Genomic DNA, 19,410 nt, shown 5'->3' on the forward strand with positions numbered 1-19,410 from the left:
CTCGGAGAAGCTGACGCAGTTGTATTTGAGAGAAATAGTACGATTGCACGGGGTGCCTTCTAGTATTATTTTAGACAGAGATCCGAGGTTCACTTCTAGATTTTGGCAGAGTCTACATCAAGCCTTAGGCACGAAGCTGAAGCTGAGTTCTGCTTACCATCCACAGGCGGATGGTCAGTCAGAGAGGATAATCCAGTCCTTGGAGGATCTGTTGAGGGCTTGTGTGTTAGACCACTTGGAAAGCTGGGAGGAAGTCCTATCGTTGGTGGAGTTCACTTACAATAATAGCTTTCATGCTAGTATTGGGATGGTGCCGTTTGAAGCCTTGTATGGCAGGAGATGTAGGACTCCTCTATGCTGGTATCAAGATGGTGAATCAGTGGTTGTGGGACCGGAGCTAATCCTACAGACTACTAAGAAGGTGAAGCTGATTCAGGAGAGAATGAAGACTGCTCAGAGTAGGCAGAAATCCTATGCTGATAAAAGGCGAAAACCTTTGGAGTTTGCTGAAGGGGAACATGTGTTTCTGAAGGTGACCCCGACTTCTGGTGTGGGTAGAGCGTTGAAGGCTGAGCTATTGTAGGCCGTAAGGCTGAGCTGTTGTAAGAGATCTCCGAGATGATATGCGTGACGACGCATTGTGTGTTTTATCGCTGTTTATGCTGATTAGTTGATGAATTGTATGTTGATGATGTGTTGATAGCTGTAGTTGTTCACTACATGTATATTTTCATATATGTATGTTGATTCTTTTCACTAGCTTACCCTTTGTTGTTTCCATGTGTTTGGACTACGATGATCATACGTTATATGGGAGCAGAGCAGGGTTCGGTTGGTGAGTTAAGGCAGGTCTACAGCTGGCAGATAGAGTTAATTCTTTTTGATGTTTTGGCCACTAGTTTGGCTACTTTGGGTTGTATTTGTATACTCTGATGTTAGCTCAGATTGGACCTTGTGTATATATGTATATTGTAGCTACTTATGTATATGCATGTCCTTTCTGTGTGATTCTGTGGTGTTGAGTAGTGTGTAGTGGTCAGCCGGGTCATTACACTATTTGCATTAAATGTGTTTCACCAAATTGTTACTTTTTATCTAATTAAGGAAGTTACTTATCACCCTTTAAGTACCAAATAGATGGAGTCATGCATGTGTTAGTTCAAAACAAACTTTTTATTTAGAATTTTTGTGATTCAAGGCATCTGCTTATCTTTTTATGATGAAAAACATATTTTCCTTCTCTTTTGTTATTGTGGGTACCAAGGAAGCTATTTTACTTCGAATTAAGGAATCATATATACAAAGATTGACTTATTTATCAAACATCTTAAATGATATGAATTCAAAATAAATTTCTTATAGATGAATTGTTTCATCTGTTAGACTTTTTATGTCAAGATAATTTATCGTCTTAGGGCATTCATCTTATTGAATGATTTGAAAAAAATCTTTTAAATTGTCAACTAATAAAATATAATGTCTTCATAACTTTTTAAAATAGTTACTTTAAAAGTCAACAAATGCAATAATAGATTGTAATTGAATCACCTTATAAAACTACTTTATACTCACATTGCATAACCTTTTTATTCAAAAAGATGCAATTTAGGGTGGAATAGTATCGCATATCTTTCATCCCTAGACCACCAAAATTACTGGTTATTAAAGGTTTAGCGGGTATCCAGTCAATTTTGTACAATATTTTTAAGGTTTTAAGAAATTGCAAAATAGTCCTGTTGTTACTATTTGGCCTTTTTTATCCTAAAATTTTATTTTTGGAATTATTTCCTTTTTGATTTTTTTGCAAGGATTCTCACATTGAGGGTGTTAAATAATATTTCAATGTGTAGTAGACCGAAACAATCAATAAGAAACAAATCAAAAACTAAAACGTGGGAGAGAAGGAGAGAGGAAACACTAACAAAAAAGGTTACATTTGCAATAGTTTACCAAAATTGTGAGTGAAAGGAGTACGTAAGGAGAAGTGAGAAAGAAACAAAAATTAAGACAACAAAAAAAAAAAAAGAAAGAGAAAGAAGTGGTAGAGAGAGAAAATATAAGTATAAAAAGTGAAAGAGGGGTGGTGGTGGTTGAAAGTTAATGTGATGGATGTTATGGAAACTTCCATTTTTTGCTCAAGCACTTCTATTTCATTTTTATTTTTATTTTCATATCTTTTCTTGTTAAAAATTATCCATTGCCAATTTTTTCTTATTTGAGTTGATTAATTTGTACACTAATAAATTATATATCATTTATATAAATCATCATTATTAAATATTTGTCGAAGAAAGAGAATTTCAAAAATAAAAATTAATATTATTTATTATTTTCTTGATTAACAAAAAGATGAAGGACATATATGAAATTAAAAATAATACTTGAGTATCTATTACCATTTTATAAAATTTTACTAATATTACATATACTAGTAATTAAAGATAATTAATCTACATCCTTTATTATATTATTGTTATATCTAATGGTTGTGAATACAAGTATACCCTAAACCAGTCCGTAGCAGAAGATGACGGCGGGAAAAGAATGAGAAGATAAGCGAATGGCGGGAAGAAATTGAGGAATTCCCAATCCCATTTCATTTTATTTTAATTATTTATGATTTTAAAGCCATAAAATTGATTTAAATAAACCAACCAAAGCAGAACCAATATCAACTAGTTATAAAAATGGGGAAGAAGAAGAGAAGTAGGGTTTCCGAAGACGAGGAAATCGAATCCGATGTCAACCCTTCCGATCACAACCAAAACACCCTCTATCAGGTACCCTGCATTTTCTTAATCCTTCAATTACGTTTCCCTTTAATTCCAATTTGTACTCGCTTTAGATTGTTTATAAGTTGTAGGATCGATTTATTTTGCCAGGAATGTGTTATTCGAGCTTGTGGCAGTTACACTGCTATTAGAGGGTTTGGTTCTACCCAGTGGGGTAGCGGATTTTTTTTATTATTTTTTATTAAGGTTAGTAGATTAATCTTCTCTTGATTCGGTTTATAACCCATGGGTAGTGTTTGCTGGGATTCGTATTCTAAGCTTTTACATTGTTGGGGGTATTGGGTAGGTTGGAGACTTTGGGGTGAGGTTTTCTTACTTCGTGTTTGAAAGTTGTGAAACATCTTATCATATCTCTTATAGGATGTAAAGACATGTTGATTGTTGAGCTTATGTTTTTGTATATCCTCAAAGTTCCCTACATTGATTTATAGTGATTTCACCAACATCGGGGTCCTTAGGCATGTGATTATGGTCCTGGCCCGTTAGAGATGTCTTACTTCTTGGACGGGAATATGCTATAGAAATCAGAAAAATAATTACTCTAATTTCCCTTGTTATAGAAATTTAGGGACCTCAAGACACAACCTTGGTATAGTTCACTCTCTAATCACTTTACAAAAGGAGAATTCAGTATTTCTAATGTTTCCTATCCTAGTCTTCTGTGCGTTTGCCATGCTGAAGCTAATGGGTGTTCCACTCATCGGTGTTGTATTTGTGGTGCTTGTGACATGGTGATGTATGAACAAGGATGTTTTGGAAATGACCCATTTCTTGATATTGTTCTTAGGTTCTTGGTGTGGAGAGAACAGCATCACAACAGGAAATAAAGAAAGCATACTACAAGTTAGCATTGAGGCTGCATCCTGATAAGAACCCCGATGATGAGGTGTTTTGTCTAGTGTTTACTGTTGTTCTCCAATTGGTATGCTGAAATTATACATGTTTCCGGTTGTAATTGATCAGTTTTTACAGGAAGCTAAAGCAAAGTTTCAACAATTGCAAAATGTTATCTCAATTCTCGGGGATGAAGAAAAACGAGCAGTTTATGATCAGACTGGTTGTGTTGATGATGCTGTAAGCGTTTCACATGGTTTATCTTTATGTCTGTTAGCTCATTGGAGGGAACTGTTCTCATTATATCAATTTCATTGTAACTCACCACAACAAAATGAAAGATTAGATTTCAGGATACTTTAGCATTTTCCTAGACATTTGCAACTCAGTTATATTTTAAAATCAGGAGCTTGCAGGGGACGTTGTTCAGAATCTTAAAGAATATTTCAGAGCAATGTACAAGAAGGTACATGTTTTAGCTATGATCCCCTTTTTTTCCTGATGCCTTGCGGTATGTTTTTTTTCATCCGTGTGGTCTTGTATATGCTAATAGGTCACTGAAGCTGACATTGAGGAGTTTGAAGCAAACTATAGGGGATCTGACTCTGAGAAAAATGATTTGATTGATATGTACAAGAAGTGCAAGGGTAATATGAACAGGTAAAACATTGTGATTACTGATAATTAAGAACCTTTTGTTGGGTAAAGGATTTCACTTCAGCTTGATATCTTGTAACTTCCCTTTGCAGGCTATTCTGTTCGATGCTTTGTTCAGATCCTAAACTTGACTCTCACCGATTCAAGGATATTCTTGATGAGGCTATAGTTGCTGGTAAGAATACCACTAGCTATTCTTGCCCCAAATTTCGACCAGACATTTGATCTAGATGTAGGTTTCATTGTTAGAAAAGAGATGTACAGAATTTTAAATGTTTGGGATATATCTTGAAGTTCATAAGATAATGGGAGACCATGTAGTAATATAGGCAAATATTTTACTTGGGTTGTTCAACAATTTCCTTGATGCTTGTTTTCTTCTCTTCATGTCTTTAGGAGAGTTGAAGGATACAAAAGCTTACAAGAAATGGGTAAAGAAAATATCTGAAATGAAGCCACCGACAAGTCCCTTAAGAAGAAGGGCAAAGTAAGTTTATCAGTAGGGTTTGGTTTGGTTTATGTTATTCAGTTGTGCTGTAATATAGAAATACTCATGCTTAAATCTTCCACAGATCATCAAATAAGCAATCAAAAACAGATCTGTATGCTATGATATCACAACGCCGAGATGAGAGGAAAGAGCGCTTTGATTCTATGTTCTCATCTCTAATTTCAAAGTATGGTGGCGGTCCGATGCCAGAACCCTCCGAAGAGGAATTTGAAGCTGCACAGATAAAGTTGGAAAGCCGAAGGCCCTCAAAAAAGTCTAAGCGAAAATAACCAACTTATGGTTTTGTTTTGTGTAAAATTTGGTCGAGTTTGAACAGTACATCAGCTATTGTTAGTGGAAGTTCTTGTGAACTAGGGGTAATTTGTTAATGTGACTGGTTAGTGGATAATGTGAATGCTGAAACAGCATGAACTTTACTAAAAGCTTTAGGCTTATGTTATCTTCTATCATTTTTCTCTGATCCCTGTTATTTGTTTTTGATGCTTCAGTACCTAGATCACAATTTGATCTCAGTGAAATACTAGTATCAATTACCTTCAATGTTATCAGTAAATTCATGCGATAAAGCAGCCGTGGGCAAAAAGCTAGTTTAAGCTTTAAATATGTTTAAATATAAGTTAAAGGTGTTTTTTTAAAAAAATTTTTAATTTATTGAAAAAGTTCTTTATTTTTAGTAAAAAAATGTTCTAAAAAGTATTTTTAAACTTGAATTAAAACAGGTTCATCTTGCCCTTCAGAAATTTGGTGAACTATAAGCTTATCTATTTGCTGATTCTTTTTCTAAACACGCACAAACTGAGATATGAAGTTGTGGACTATAAAAAAGCCGTTGGTTTAAAATTAAACCGTTGCAGCTATTAGTTGGCACCTGCACATGTGTGTTCCGTATCAAATGTGTATCGATTATTTAATGACCCTTTTGGTTCCATCTTAAGAAATGTGACTTGGAGCCTATCATGCGATGCAGTCATGTGAATTGTTGCACCTCTATTTTATTTATTTTTTCTCTTCCACAATATTCTTAACGTGATAAGTGTTGGAAAAACACTGGAGGGTGTCCACCGGTGGTTTTAGACAATATATACATATTATGTCCTAAAATGAAAATTAATAATTAATAATTGAAGGTTAAATAATAGCAATATATATGATGCCCTTATGTGTGTGTTTACTTATTTAAAAAAATTGAACGTTTTATTTTAAAGATTTAGAAGAACATTTTTTCTTCTAAAGAATATGGGTTAAAACAAGTTTTCTGCCATCAATACTTTAGCTTTGACAAAAGGGTAATTTTGTCATTTGAACACAATTTATATCTTATTTCATTATTATCAAGTTTATCATGTCAAATACAAGACATAGTAACACCTCAATATTATCTTGTTCCTTGTATGATATCAAACAGGTGATAAAATTAAAATTTATTCTATTCTTATTTTATTTATATATTTTATCTTATCCTAATATATTGCGACCATTATACTATACATGTCCTAAAATAGGATGTAAGGTTTCTTCAATGCATAAATATATTTTTCTCAAAAATAAATTGTTAAACGCATAACAAAATGACATTACATTAATAAAACGGTCAACCCATTTCATTTCCAGTACAACATTTTGGGGGGAAAAAAATAGCTGTTGGCTTTATATTCCAAAATTTAGTGATTTTTTAAAATTTATTTTCTTTTAGGGTACAAAGTGTTGCCATCACAACTTCTTGCTATTGTGAGTGACCTTGCTGAAATTTGTACTAAATCCTAGTAAGTTTATCTTTTTTTCATCCATGCCTTTTATCTCCTCCATGAAAGTTTGCAAGCATGCATATATTTTACATCAATCACCTACATTTTGATTGATTAAATACTTTTCATTGCAATATTATTATTACTTTTTTATAAGCAAATAAAGTTAATCTTATTATTAAATGTTTGAGTGCATATTTATGAAAAGTTAATTTCTAATAAAAGTAATAGATTATTTTTTAAAAACTCTCGCTAAAACTCGATAAATAAGAGATTATTTCCCCAACTTAAGTTCATAATATTTTTTCAAATTCAATAAAACCTTAATATTGTTTTTACTTAATATGTCTTTTTCTTATCCATATAGCCAAATTTAGTTTTTTATTTATTTATTTTTAATTTCGGTCATCGTAATTTTTATAACTAAAATTGTTTCTGTCATCATTAAAGGGGATGTAACTTGCATATAGTTATACAATTTCAGTTATCATTCTGAAAATCATATGGTATGATAAGTTTATATACATACAACATTATCATAGCATCATCTTCAAAAAAAATTTGAAAAATTATATGGAACACATGTAACAATTTTATTAGAAGACTAAAATAAAATTTTGCAATATTTAGAAGCCATTAAAAGTATATCAAGTAAATTTGTTTTTTTTAAAGTACAATACCTAATAAAAAGTAATATAATCATCGAGACACTGTAAAATTAATATATATATATATATATACATACATATATATATATATATATATATATATATATATATATTAATTTAGTCAAATGAAAGTAAAAAAAGATCAATCTAATTTTATCAAGTTTTACTCATTCTAACCAACTCCCTTATTAGAAGAATTAGAAGGTTGTGCCTACTTTGCACAAAGAAACAACCTTGACATTAAAGATGAAGTCAAAATAGATAGTATTTTGAAGTCATTTTTCTATAAGAACATCTTTAAATAGGTTATAAATGCAAGATTTTATGAAAATTTGAAGGAAAGAATAACACTAACAAAGTTGTGTAAAACTCTATTGAAATGTTTTCTCAAGCTCTTGTAAATTCTTTAAGTTAATTGTCTAGTAAAACTTGTATAAACTTGAATAGCTCTATCATTGTCTTAGTAAGTTATGGTACATCGAATCTAAACTTATATATTCTCTTTATGAAAGTAATATTTGAAATACCAATCATTTATTTAGTTAAGCATGAAAAAACTTGGAAATAATATTTGTGTAAATGTGTAGTTTATGACATCACCCAAAATATATTATATAACTAGAAATGATAGCTGAGATATTCGTTGTAACCGGTTGTGGTTATTGAAACCTTGTTGAAAAATAACAAAATATAGTTCAAATGGAATAAACCAATACAAAAACAAACAAAATTTTACTATTTCATCCTTTATGTTCCTTGGAAGAAAGTGTTTGAGTTATATCTAGTTATAACTATTATATTTATCTTTTGCAAAAAAAAAAAATGTTTTTTTGAAAATTTTTACACACACTCAACCCTTCACTGAATTTGTTTAACTTTCACAATTATGCGAAAACATAAATATTTTTATTTTTTAATTTATAACTTCATCATTCCATCAAATAAAATAATTATATTTCATTATAAAAATAAACAAAAGTTATATGACATTTTCTATCACATATATATAATAAATAATTATATAATTTGTTAAAATTAATAATATAATTAACTCACTTTCAGAAATATCCGTAGCATTAAATGATTTAAGGCAGCATAATTATGGACACTAATTCAAAGGATAATTAGGACAAAAAATTGGAATATTTAACGAGCGATATTTAATGAAACTAATACATTCAAGTGTTATTTATATTTATATTTTTCTCTATATATATGCTTTTTTTTTCACTATGTTAAAAATTATTTTTTTTTTATAGAATTTCGTTTTTTAAATGACTATATTAAAAAATAAACTTAAAAAATAAAATAAAAGATTGGCAATATATAAATAAATAATAAATAAAAATAATTAATAAAAATTATATAATATTTTGATAAAATAACTTTACTATTGTATATAAATAAGCTAATAATTTTATAACACAATTGATATAAATCGGAAAAAGTAATCGTTTATTTTAACTCAAACAAATAATTATTTCTTCAAAAACAAACTATACTAAGCACATTCATATTGACATTAACTTTTCAAGCCATGAATAGTCTTAAAAGTAATTTATATGGATAAGAAATTTTCGAAACGAAATTAGCATAAATAGCATCCTTTGGTGATGCCTTAAATTATGGTAGCCACAACTATGCTAAACATAGTCACTGTTACACGCTTATCAATTAAAGCAATATTAAAGTGACAACATGTCTCTTCTGCATTTCTTTACTTGACTTTGTTGTCCTTCCATCACTTTCTCTCTCTCAACTTTCTTTCGGTAAGTCATCAATCAAACTCTCTCAATTTGTTTTTGGTATATTCCACTTTCTCTCTCTCTTCAATCTCCTGAGAAGCTAGTTTTTAGTGTCAATATAGTTGTGAAAGTTGATACCTGATACGCCTTCATGGTTGCTGAAGTTCATTCAATACGCACCTAAAGTTAGTCTCATAATAATTGTTGCTATTGAAGCTATAGGTTTGTGTTCAGTTACAGCATTTGGAAGAAGCAAAAGGGTTGGTGGTAGCTGAAATTCACACTCACAACAGCAAAGCTTTGTCATAGAATAAGGCATCAAAGGTTTTCCTGAATTGGGTTCTCAGCGAATCAGGATCTGCTGCTTGCTTCAGTGCTCCACTGTTTTGTTTTGTCTTCTAGCTTCTTCTGGAGTTTTCCATGGAGAGTAGTGGCAAGATGGAAGACTATGAAGTGATTCAGCAAATTGGAAGAGGAGCACTTGGTGCAACTTTTCTTGTTCTACACAAGATTGAGAAAAAGAGGTATGGCACTGTTCCTTTTTGTGTGTTCTGTGTAATTGCTGGAAGGAACCATGCAACATGAACTCTTCAAGATCTTTTCTTTGGTCAAATTTTGACAACCGCACAAAGAAATTTTCAATCTTTTTGAGATTTTAGTGGTCAATTGAGGCAATTGATACTCTACAAGTTCAATAGAAGTTAGCTTTTAACATGGGCCATAGAAGAATCCATTTTCAGTTCAGAAATGGACAACCCCAGAAAAAATTATAATTTTTAGGACTAAAAGCTGCGCTAATTAACTAGCAGTTTTTCTTTCCGGCTTCAGTTTTTTTATCGCTTTTCATGATGAAACTTTCATGTCTCCGGTAGGTATGTGCTGAAGAAAATTCGCTTGGCCAAACAAGCAGACAAGTCCAAAGTGACAGCTCAACAAGAGGTTGGTGTAACAAATTCTTCCACTTAATGCATATATTCAGTATCAGCCAGGAAATTATTTAATTATTGGTATTATCTTCTCTTGTTTTCTTACTTTCTATTATAATTGATAGGACAAGTTACTGTTTTGTGCTAATTATGAACATTGATGTTTGGGTTCTTCCTTTAACTTTTATTGTTTCTTTTTGGAAGTGGTTTTTAATCTGTACCATCACCAAAGAATAAATAGTAATGATTGATCCATTTCCTACTATCTTTTGAGTCATGCATGGCTTGAATAAGATCAACCTAACTAGTTAATTGTATTTCTCAAAATCTTTCCCTATCTTTCATGATTATATATGAACAATGCATAGCTGGTTATGCTTCATTCCTGCTGTGCTACAGTTAAACCAGTCATCTGAAATGAGTTAATTCCAGAAGCAGCATTCTTTCTCCAAAGACATAGACACATACTTAAAAACATACTAGTGAGTAGTAACTCAAATTGAATTTCATCTCATTTGATGAAATTTGTAGAATTGTAGGTGCTCTGCTACATCATCATTGTCTGTTTCAAGTACTGCTCAGACATCTACTCCAGAGTAGAGGATATTTGTTTTGTGAATTTTATTATGCCTACAAAACGCTATGAGCACTGTGTGATATGCAATTTTTATTTGAGCCAAGAACCATCCGAATTTTGAAACTAATTTTTATATAGTATTATTGATAATGGTTGCATTGCTGAGAGATTCCCCTTCATGGTTTTGAATGAGTGTTCCCTTACCTTCTTAGTTCTGACAAAATGCTAATATTGTCTCTCTTTCTGTCTCAGATGGACCTGATAGGAAAACTAAATTACCCTTATATTGTGGAGTACAAAGATGCTTGGGTGGAGAAGGTAAAGATTAACCTTTTCTTTCCTTTAGTCTTTTAGAGTTTTCAGTTGTACTTTTACATATTGCTGTAAATTGAAGTTTGAAGTTCTGTAGAATTTATAGGCTTATTTAAATGTTCATCAATCCTTAATATTTGTGGTATTATCATGTTCTGTAGGAAGACTACATATGCATTATAACTGGCTATTGTGAAGGAGGTGACATGTAAGTATGGTAATATCTGTTAGCAATACTGATTGTTTCTAGCATAAGGAGCTGAGTTATTCATTGTTTACGGAGAATGACATATAATGGTAACTAAGAAGTAAAATGATTTATTAGCTATCTGCATCAAACCTATTTACCTAAATGCTTAAGCATTTGGTAAGATTCCAAGAATGATTTTCACAACTCTTAAATCTTAACACACCCCTTTGTGTGAAGGCCTACTAGACTTGAAATGTGGATAAAAGACAAACTTCTACGATCTATCTTGTATGGAGGCTACACTTAACTTTATAGTGAATTCAATCCTTGGGAGGAAAATGTTATTTTAAAACTTCAATTAGTAGACAGGGAGTGACAAGTATTGAATTTTAGATTTGTTCAATTTGATTGTTGTACCTGCTAGGGATACACTCACGAACTTCTAGGCGGTATTGAATTTTAGATTTGTTCAATTTGATTGTTGTACCTGCTAGGGATACACTCACAAACTTCTAGGCTTTTGATCAAGCTTCTTCTTCCATTTCTACCTCCACGTGCTGGAGTGTGAGATACTTGCGAAGACACTCTGACGCTTAATTAAGGCAATAGATATGTATTAAATGAGTGAACAGTACAATAATGAACAATATCTATTTCTTGACCTGTTCTCAATTTATGCTAACCTTAGTGGGCATTGGGATTTACACTTGATTACCAAAATTAGTGGGCATTGGGATTTACACTTGATTACCAATTAAGTAATGTGTTTGTTAATGGGGGTTAAGGGTAGTTTACCTTAATGTAAGTATCTTGTTAATCCTGCCTTATTGTCTCTTTCCTTAATTATACTGGCAAGGTAACTGCTTGTTTATGTAGCCGAACAGTCTTCGGCCCTTGGAATGGCCAAACTGTGTTCGGCCTCTTCAAGGACTGAGGGGTCCTCATCATCGGGCCTCACCTGAAGGGGTTTCCAGTGTTCAGCCATGATAGGGACTGATGGGGTATATGCTTGTACGTGGGGTTTGGGAGGAAAAATTTCAGCCTTTTTGGTGGTGGCTAGAACTTGTTCAGCCTTGCTGATGGCTGGAATGTGTTTGGCCTTGCTGGTGGCCGAACCACGTTTGGACTATGCGGGAGCCGAAGGGTGTAATTGTAATACATTAAGTAAATTGTAATATCTGGTATAATTGTAATACATTAAATAAATTCTTGACCTAAAAGTTTAAGCTGTTAGATAGTGGCCTAGAATTTTTTTAAAAACTCTGGAATATAAGTGATCTGTAATATACTAATATGTCATGCGGAGATTTTTATAGGATTTTTGTTTATTGATGTTTATTTTTTGCAATAATATAAATAAACTTTCTACATTGAATCTTGACACACACACACATATATATTGACAAGATTATTTATAACATTGGTAATTTTAATCACATTCTAAGACTGGAATGGAGTACTTGGGATAAAGGCTTTGGGGTTCCATGGTTCTCATGTATTATAAAGCATATCATATGTGTTTAGCATACATTTATATGACACTTGGGAGAATTATTACTTGTTACCTGGTGTCTAAATCATGGAATACTATATTCTTCTGGAGCAGGGCTGCGAATATAAAGAAAGCTCGGGGATCTTATTTTTCGGAGGAGGTAACTAATAAGGTTTTATGTTCCATTGCTTAGTGTTTGTTTGGCTGGGGGACAATGGGAGGACAGGGAGAGGAGGAAAAGTCTTAAGTAAACCTCCCCCTTATTTGGGAGTCTTTATAAATTAGGAATTATCATGTAACCCTTGGCCCAAAAAAATGGAGGAAGGAAATTTTGTACTTAACCTCTCATCTTCCGTTTGCCTTCATTCTCTCTGGATTCCTTTTCCTTATTCCTTACCCACTCTGCATTGCCATTTTCTGCAATAGAAAGTCTGCAAATGGTTGACTCAGTTGTTACTAGCTGTTGACTACCTTCACTCCAATCGGGTACTCCACAGAGATCTTAAGGTACCTTTTATTCTTATATCCTGGCAATGAAATCCATACATGGTGTTTATGTTAATGCAACTTCATCTAATTTCAGTGTTCCAACATATTCCTTACCAAAGAAAATAACATTCGGCTAGGTATGAAGGCGTATCCTTTGAATGCTCATCACTTTAGGTTTCCATATAACATGTTGTCTAAAGAAAAAATGTATTACATGGACATTGCAGGTGAATTTGGTCTTGCGAAGCTTCTTAACGAAGACCTTGCTTACCCGGTAATATATATGTTAATGTCTTAGCATTATCTGCTACCTTCTTCAAGAAACTCTTTTGCAGTTGTTCCCCTGATAGTGAATTGTCATGCCAAGTAATTGATGATTTTTAACTAAAACTGAATAAATTTTTCTTTCTTTCCTTAAACCTTGTATTACTAATGATAATTCTACTTAACTAAATTTACATATTGAAGTATGTTTGTCGTTTGTATCCTTATATATTTTGTAGGCTGTTGGAACTCTAAACTACATGTGTCCTGAGGCCATTGCTGGTATGCCTTATGGTTATAAATCTGATATGTGGTCACTTGGTAAGAATTACAGATGCCTTGCTTCTAGTTGACAAAGTCACATGCCATGATATCTGACCTTGTGTAAGAATGATGTCCCTTTGCATGTAAAGGTTGCTGCATGTTTGAAATTGTTGCACATCAACCGGCATTTCGTGCTCCAGTAAGAACAAAACTGAACGATCTATGATAGTTTGATGTTATTACTGACAATGAAGTGTCTCCAATATATGTTTAACTGAAATAATTTGGTGAATAATGAATGAATCAAACAGGACAGGGCTGGACTTATCAATAAAATAAATAGATGCTCCATTTCTCCTCTACCAATTGTTTACTCTTCCACACTGTAAGTAACTTCATTTGATAATATCTACAAAGTATTCAGAATATATCTACTGTATCTTAGAATGTTGTAGGATACCTTAACTCTTAAGATTTACGAAGTCAATTAGTCATCTAATCGAGGAACCAATCTTACAAGTGGTTTCCTAATTTTATTATGTTTCCTTATTTAATGATAGGATTTTTAATCTTATTCTATTTGTGAGCTTGGGTATATACTGGTAATGCTATCCCAATACTTAACCTAATTTATGTTTATGTTGGAAATTATCATAGTTAATGTACCTGGGAAGTATTATGTTCAATTATCACATGATAAAATACGTTTAGTAATCATGGGTATCTGTGTATCTTAGACTGTTGAATTTAGAGAGATTTAGAGGAAGATAGAACATAATATTATAGAAGAATTTACTAATGGAAATGCTTTGTTATTTAGTAAAAATATAGAATCATCGTGTTAGCATTTTTCAATGTATACTAGTATACTACCCCATATTAATCTCATATAGAATGATTGTTATATGGATTTGATTCACTGTCTGCTTCAGGTTTTAAGTTTGGGGGCTACTAAATTTTCTTTCAACTCGAAGATTCCAAATGCTATTTGTGATGATTTTGAAGATGTTTGGGCCTTGTCTGTTAGTCATTCTAGCCATGCATCTCTGGAGTTGTCTTATCAACTATGTTCTTAGCTGACGCCATTTTCAGAATTATTTTCTTTTAGTTTTTTTTCATTGTCACAAGCTTAGAACTTTAGTAAGCTTCAGCTTCAAGGGAAGTGTTAGAATACATACAAAATATCTCGGTATATATTAATGCGTCTTAAAATATTTTAGAATATATCTGAATGTAATACAAGTCCTTAGAATAATATTGTAATCAATTAGACATCATGTTTCCTCCTTCACTACCAAAACCTCATAATTTGAACACCTAAAAACCATTAGCAGTCACACTGCTGTCATGCTTTTTCCCACCTGAGCTTTCAAAAATTATTATATCTATTTAAATCAAACAAAAATCTACCAGTCAATTCCTCCATTTCCTTTAAATATGTGATTGAAATGATAATTGATAAAACTGAAGCTATAAGATTTATGTCATTTATGTGCAACAGGAAACAACTTATCAAGAGCATGCTGAGGAAAAACCCAGAACATAGACCAACAGTGAGTTCAACTGAACTCTTCCTGTGTAATTCATTTATGTGGAGCTGTTCATTCTTACAGTACACTTTGTTGACAGGCATCTGAATTATTAAGGCATCCTCATTTGCAACCTTTTGTTCTCCGCTGTCGTAATGCATCATCTATTTTTCTACCGGTACATCTTATATCTAGTAACTCAAACTCAAAGGAAAAAACAAAAAACAAATCTAGTGGTGATCAACACCTTTGGGACAAGGAGGCAGGATTAGCAGGATTAGTAAATCGTTTGGAGCGAATTTATCCAATTGAGGGAAATGGAGATGTACAGACACAGAACCGGCCTAATGATGGCAAGCTAGCAGTGTCAACCAGTGCAGAAGACAACCTTGAGATTAAAATGGTTGATTCTACCAGCAACACTGTGGAATTTTCTACTAGTATTAGTGGCTCGAAAGATGGCTCAACAACATCTGAATCAACCGTATGCAGTGTGTGCAAGGAAGGAGACTTTAAAAATAGACTTGCAAGGGACGCGGCTGACAGCGAGATCACTTCAAAGAGTACACTAGATTCTGTGCTTGAAGAACAAGGATTTGCTGCTCATAAGTCATATGCAGCTGACATAAATGAAGCAATTAATCAAGTTGAAGATACTTTTTTCAATGAAGACTTAAATACAGATGAAGCACTGAGTGAAGGTGCCAAACCTGAGGACTCCAGTAAATCAATAATGTCCAGTGAAGACAGCAACAGTAATGATAAAGATGAGTCCATTGATGAAATCACATCAAAGAGTACTCTAGATTCTATGCTTGATGAACAAGGATTTACATCTCAACATTTTCAGAACTCAGATGTGATTGACACAGATGCAGTGGCTACAAAAGTTGATGATAATTTTTCCAATGGTTTTGATCAAACTGAAGCAGAGAGGGAAAATGCCAAGTCTGATGACTCCAGAAAATCATTAGCATCCATTGAAAACAGCAACAGTAATGTTAATGAAGGATCCATTGATAAGATCATATCAAAGGGTATGCTCGACTCTATGCATGAAGAGCAAGGGTTTGCTGCTGAACATGTTCAGAAGTCAGATGTGATTGACCTCAATGCAGTGGCTACAAAAGTTGAAGATAATTTTTCCATTGAAGATTTTGACAAAACTGAAGCAGAGAGCGAAAATGCCAAACCTGAGGACTCCAGAAAACCAGTAATGTCCGGTGAAAACAGCGACAATAATGATGAAGATAGGTCCATTGATGAGATTGCTTTAGAGAGTACGCATGATTCTGTGCATGAAGGGCAAGGGTTTATAGCTGAACATGTTCAAAAGTCAGATGTTGACATAAATGCAGCAACTTCAAAAGTTGAAGACTTATTTTCTGATGAAAGATTTGATAAAGCTGAAGCACAGAGGGAAGATACCAAGCCTGAGAGCTCCAGCAAATCAATAATTTCCTGTGAAAACAGCAATGGTTACGATAAAGATGGTTCTGGCGATGAGATCACGTCCAAGAGTATGCTAGATTCTGTATGTGAAGAACAAGGACTTGCTGCTGATCATTTTCAGAAGTCTGATGCAATTGACATAAATGCAGAGACTACAGAAGTTGGAGATAAACTTTCCAATGAAGGTTTTGATAAAGCTGAAACACAGAAGAAAGATGCTAAACCTGAGGACTCCAGTAAACCAAAATCCATTGAAGACAGCAACAATAATGATAAAGATGGGTCCATTGATGAGGAAAGTTCATCACCAATTGCACATCCTGTTAGGGTTGAACATGACACTGAAACTGGAAACAGCTTGAAGGAAAATGAAAATCCTGAAGCATTTATGGAAGGCTCATGCATGGACAGCTTGACTTCTGAGAGTGACAAAACACATACGTTCAGTTGTTCAACGCATAAAAAAGATGACAATGCCGTTGTTGCCGATAAGCCACCCAATGGCATTTCAATAAGGACACGTATATCAAGAGGCAGTGATAGTACCTGCCAGCAAAGAGCTGATGCTCTAGAATCTCTGCTCGAGTTATGTGCACAGCTACTTCAGCAAGGAAAGCTTGAAGAGCTTGCTGCTGTGCTGAGTCCATTTGGAGAAGATGCTGTATCTGTATCATCCAGAGAAACAGCAATATGGCTTACAAAAAGCCTCATGGCCTCACAAAAACTTAATCCTGAAACATAGTTTGTGAAAGGTGCTGTGCTGCATATTATTTATACATTATTGTAAGCAAAACGTGTATTTCCAAATGTTACATGAGTTTGTTTCTTTGAGACTTTTGCTTGATTGAAGATTCGAGGCTGGAAAATAACATCCCATATATTCTTTGCTGGTAAACGGTGTATTGTAAATGGATTAAATTATATTTGAAATGGTTGGGTTGAATATTAATTGGTGTTTTTTTGTAAGCTATGGCCATTGATTGCATGAACATTGATATCGTCATAGCCACCCTCCCCTCTCAAACTAGGAAAAATGAGGCCCTGAGCTTCATGTTTTATTTATTTGGTGGATTTGTTTGTAAGTTATCTTTATTTTCTTGGCCTGATTAGCCTGTTTTTCTGGTTATATTTGACATACTAGTATTGAATAATATACTAAATTAGTTCTTGAATTGAGTATCGGTTAATTTATTGTTAAAATTATATAATAATATTTATTTAAATTCTAAAAGGACTAAACATTGGTGATTTTACTTCATAGTAATGATTTCATGGATTAAAATGATTATTGTTATGATAATATTAGGAACTAAAATGATATTTTCAAGTACTCAATTAATCGATGCTGGTTATTTGAAGGACTAAATTGATATATTATTATCCCTATGTTTTGTCGTCTTGTATATTTTCAATCATTTTAGAACACCAAAGCTATTGAGGAGACAACAGTAAAAAAAGAAAAATAAAAGAAATGAAACAACTTCATATTTTTGTAATTGATCAAATTTTTTTATTTATATTTAATTACTTTTTGTTGCTGGTCAGATAAAGTGGTGTGAGATTTCAAAAGATGTTTTGTCATGTGTTAATTAATGTTTTTTGCTATAACTTGTTAGAGTTATGTTATGATAATTGTTTAAGAGAAAAAGATATATTTATCAATAGAAGGGTTATTTTATCTTATTTTTATTTATTACTTATGGTATTTGCACTCACATCTTCACAATAAAAAATATATATTCATTTTGAATCTAAGTTTTTATTATTTTATTTTTAGTCATTATTTTAAAGACTTTTTTATCAATAAATTATTTTGTTTTATAAATTCTTATTTATTTTTTTTATTCTAATGATCTTATTTGTATTCCAACATAATCTTCATACATATGTTTCCTTTGTATGTATGCATAGCAGAATAGATTCTGATATCATGTTAGATATTATCTTAAAACTAATTCACATTATCTGATTTTTTCTAATATATATATTGGTTGCATGTATTCCTAGAATTGAGACTTGCCATATTAGATCTTCCAATACATATAGCGGGTTCAAAGAACCGAAGCTTGTGAGATTTCTTCAGGATCCCACCAAAATTTGTGGGAGTACCGTGAGATATAAATTGAATGAAACATTAAGGCCGAAGGAAGAAAAAATGCTTAATATAATAAATTTTTCATTATGAACACAAAACAATTACATTTTCAAAATGGTAAAGATAAATTGATATTACATATCAACGCACATATATAATTGATGTGTTCACTCTTTATTCCATACTAATAAATAAGCATATGCAGCCTCCTTCCTTAAAGTGCATGTTCCTTAGTGGAAAAGGGCAAAGAATGACAAGACTGAAGCACCAACAATGGAGCCAACAGCAGTGGCTGAGGCACCACTGCTAGGGCCAGGAGCAGGTGCAGGAACCTCAGTGGCAGCCAAGACTGCACTCATGGAGGCAGCAGCAATGAGAACAGCACAGGTAACCTTCCTCATGTCCATGATGAAGTTTGTGGATAGTTGGGGAGACCCGCTTGGTGTTTGTGGTGAAAGAAGCTGCTCTTTATGGTGCTTTTTTTGTTGTTTTTGTTGCAGGTCTGAGGAAGAATGGAGTCTTGGAAGGGGTTTTATAGGGTAGGGGTTGGAGCTGTTGTGGGGTATGCTCCTTGGTTGGTTGTGGAAGGGTCTTGCATGTGTGGTTTTGCATGGTTTTAGGGTGGATTAGTAGGGTTGTGTGACAAGTGTTTGGTTGGACTAGGATTGTATCTGTGGCACATAAATTTGGTCAACCTTTGCTATGTTGGTGTTGCTGTGCACACTTTTTAATAATTCATTTGACCAAAATGAATAAAAAAAAAAACAGAAATACTAGTACATAATCCATCCTCAATAAATGCATTGACAAATTGGGATTTCGTTTTTCTTCATTTTTCTTGATAGTAGTTGATTTTTCTTGGTCGATT

General features: G+C 33.0%; 2 protein-coding genes across 5 annotated transcripts; both read left to right on the plus strand.

Moving 5' to 3' along the window:
• The first annotated feature begins 2,499 nt into the window (after positions 1–2,499).
• On the plus strand, positions 2,500–5,254 carry LOC109791246 (chaperone protein dnaJ 6). 2 transcript variants are annotated; one of them, XM_083059493.1, is made up of 9 exons: positions 2,500–2,780; positions 2,883–2,978; positions 3,580–3,678; positions 3,765–3,866; positions 4,033–4,092; positions 4,180–4,286; positions 4,376–4,458; positions 4,680–4,770; positions 4,856–5,254. In XM_083059493.1, the coding sequence occupies exons 1-9, from the start codon at positions 2,688–2,690 to the stop codon at positions 5,061–5,063; spliced, it is 939 nt and encodes a 312-aa protein (XP_082915619.1). In that variant the 5' UTR covers positions 2,500–2,687; the 3' UTR covers positions 5,064–5,254. The 2 variants fall into 2 exon arrangements, with proteins under 2 accessions (XP_082915619.1, XP_020206105.1); XM_020350516.3 differs by lacking the exon at positions 2,883–2,978 and having other exon boundaries at positions 2,504–2,780.
• Positions 5,255–8,829: 3,575 nt separating this feature from the next.
• On the plus strand, positions 8,830–18,981 carry LOC109795417 (uncharacterized). 3 transcript variants are annotated; one of them, XM_020354919.3, is made up of 14 exons: positions 8,830–8,976; positions 9,169–9,476; positions 9,825–9,891; positions 10,708–10,773; positions 10,929–10,975; positions 12,564–12,609; positions 12,876–12,956; positions 13,033–13,075; positions 13,166–13,212; positions 13,442–13,523; positions 13,616–13,665; positions 13,778–13,851; positions 14,968–15,019; positions 15,096–18,981. In XM_020354919.3, exons 2-14 carry the CDS (start codon positions 9,373–9,375, stop codon positions 17,187–17,189), a joined length of 2,853 nt encoding a protein of 950 aa, XP_020210508.1. In that variant the 5' UTR covers positions 8,830–8,976; positions 9,169–9,372; the 3' UTR covers positions 17,190–18,981. The 3 variants fall into 3 exon arrangements, with proteins under 3 accessions (XP_020210508.1, XP_020210510.1, XP_020210511.1); XM_020354921.3 differs by having other exon boundaries at positions 8,855–8,976; positions 9,175–9,476; XM_020354922.3 differs by having other exon boundaries at positions 8,958–8,976; positions 9,187–9,476.
• The last annotated feature ends 429 nt before the right edge of the window (positions 18,982–19,410 follow it).

The sequence above is a fragment of the Cajanus cajan genome, chromosome 7 (genome assembly GCF_000230855.2).
Source record: "Cajanus cajan strain Asha chromosome 7, NIPB_CcT2T_4, whole genome shotgun sequence".
NCBI lineage: Eukaryota > Viridiplantae > Streptophyta > Magnoliopsida > Fabales > Fabaceae > Cajanus > Cajanus cajan.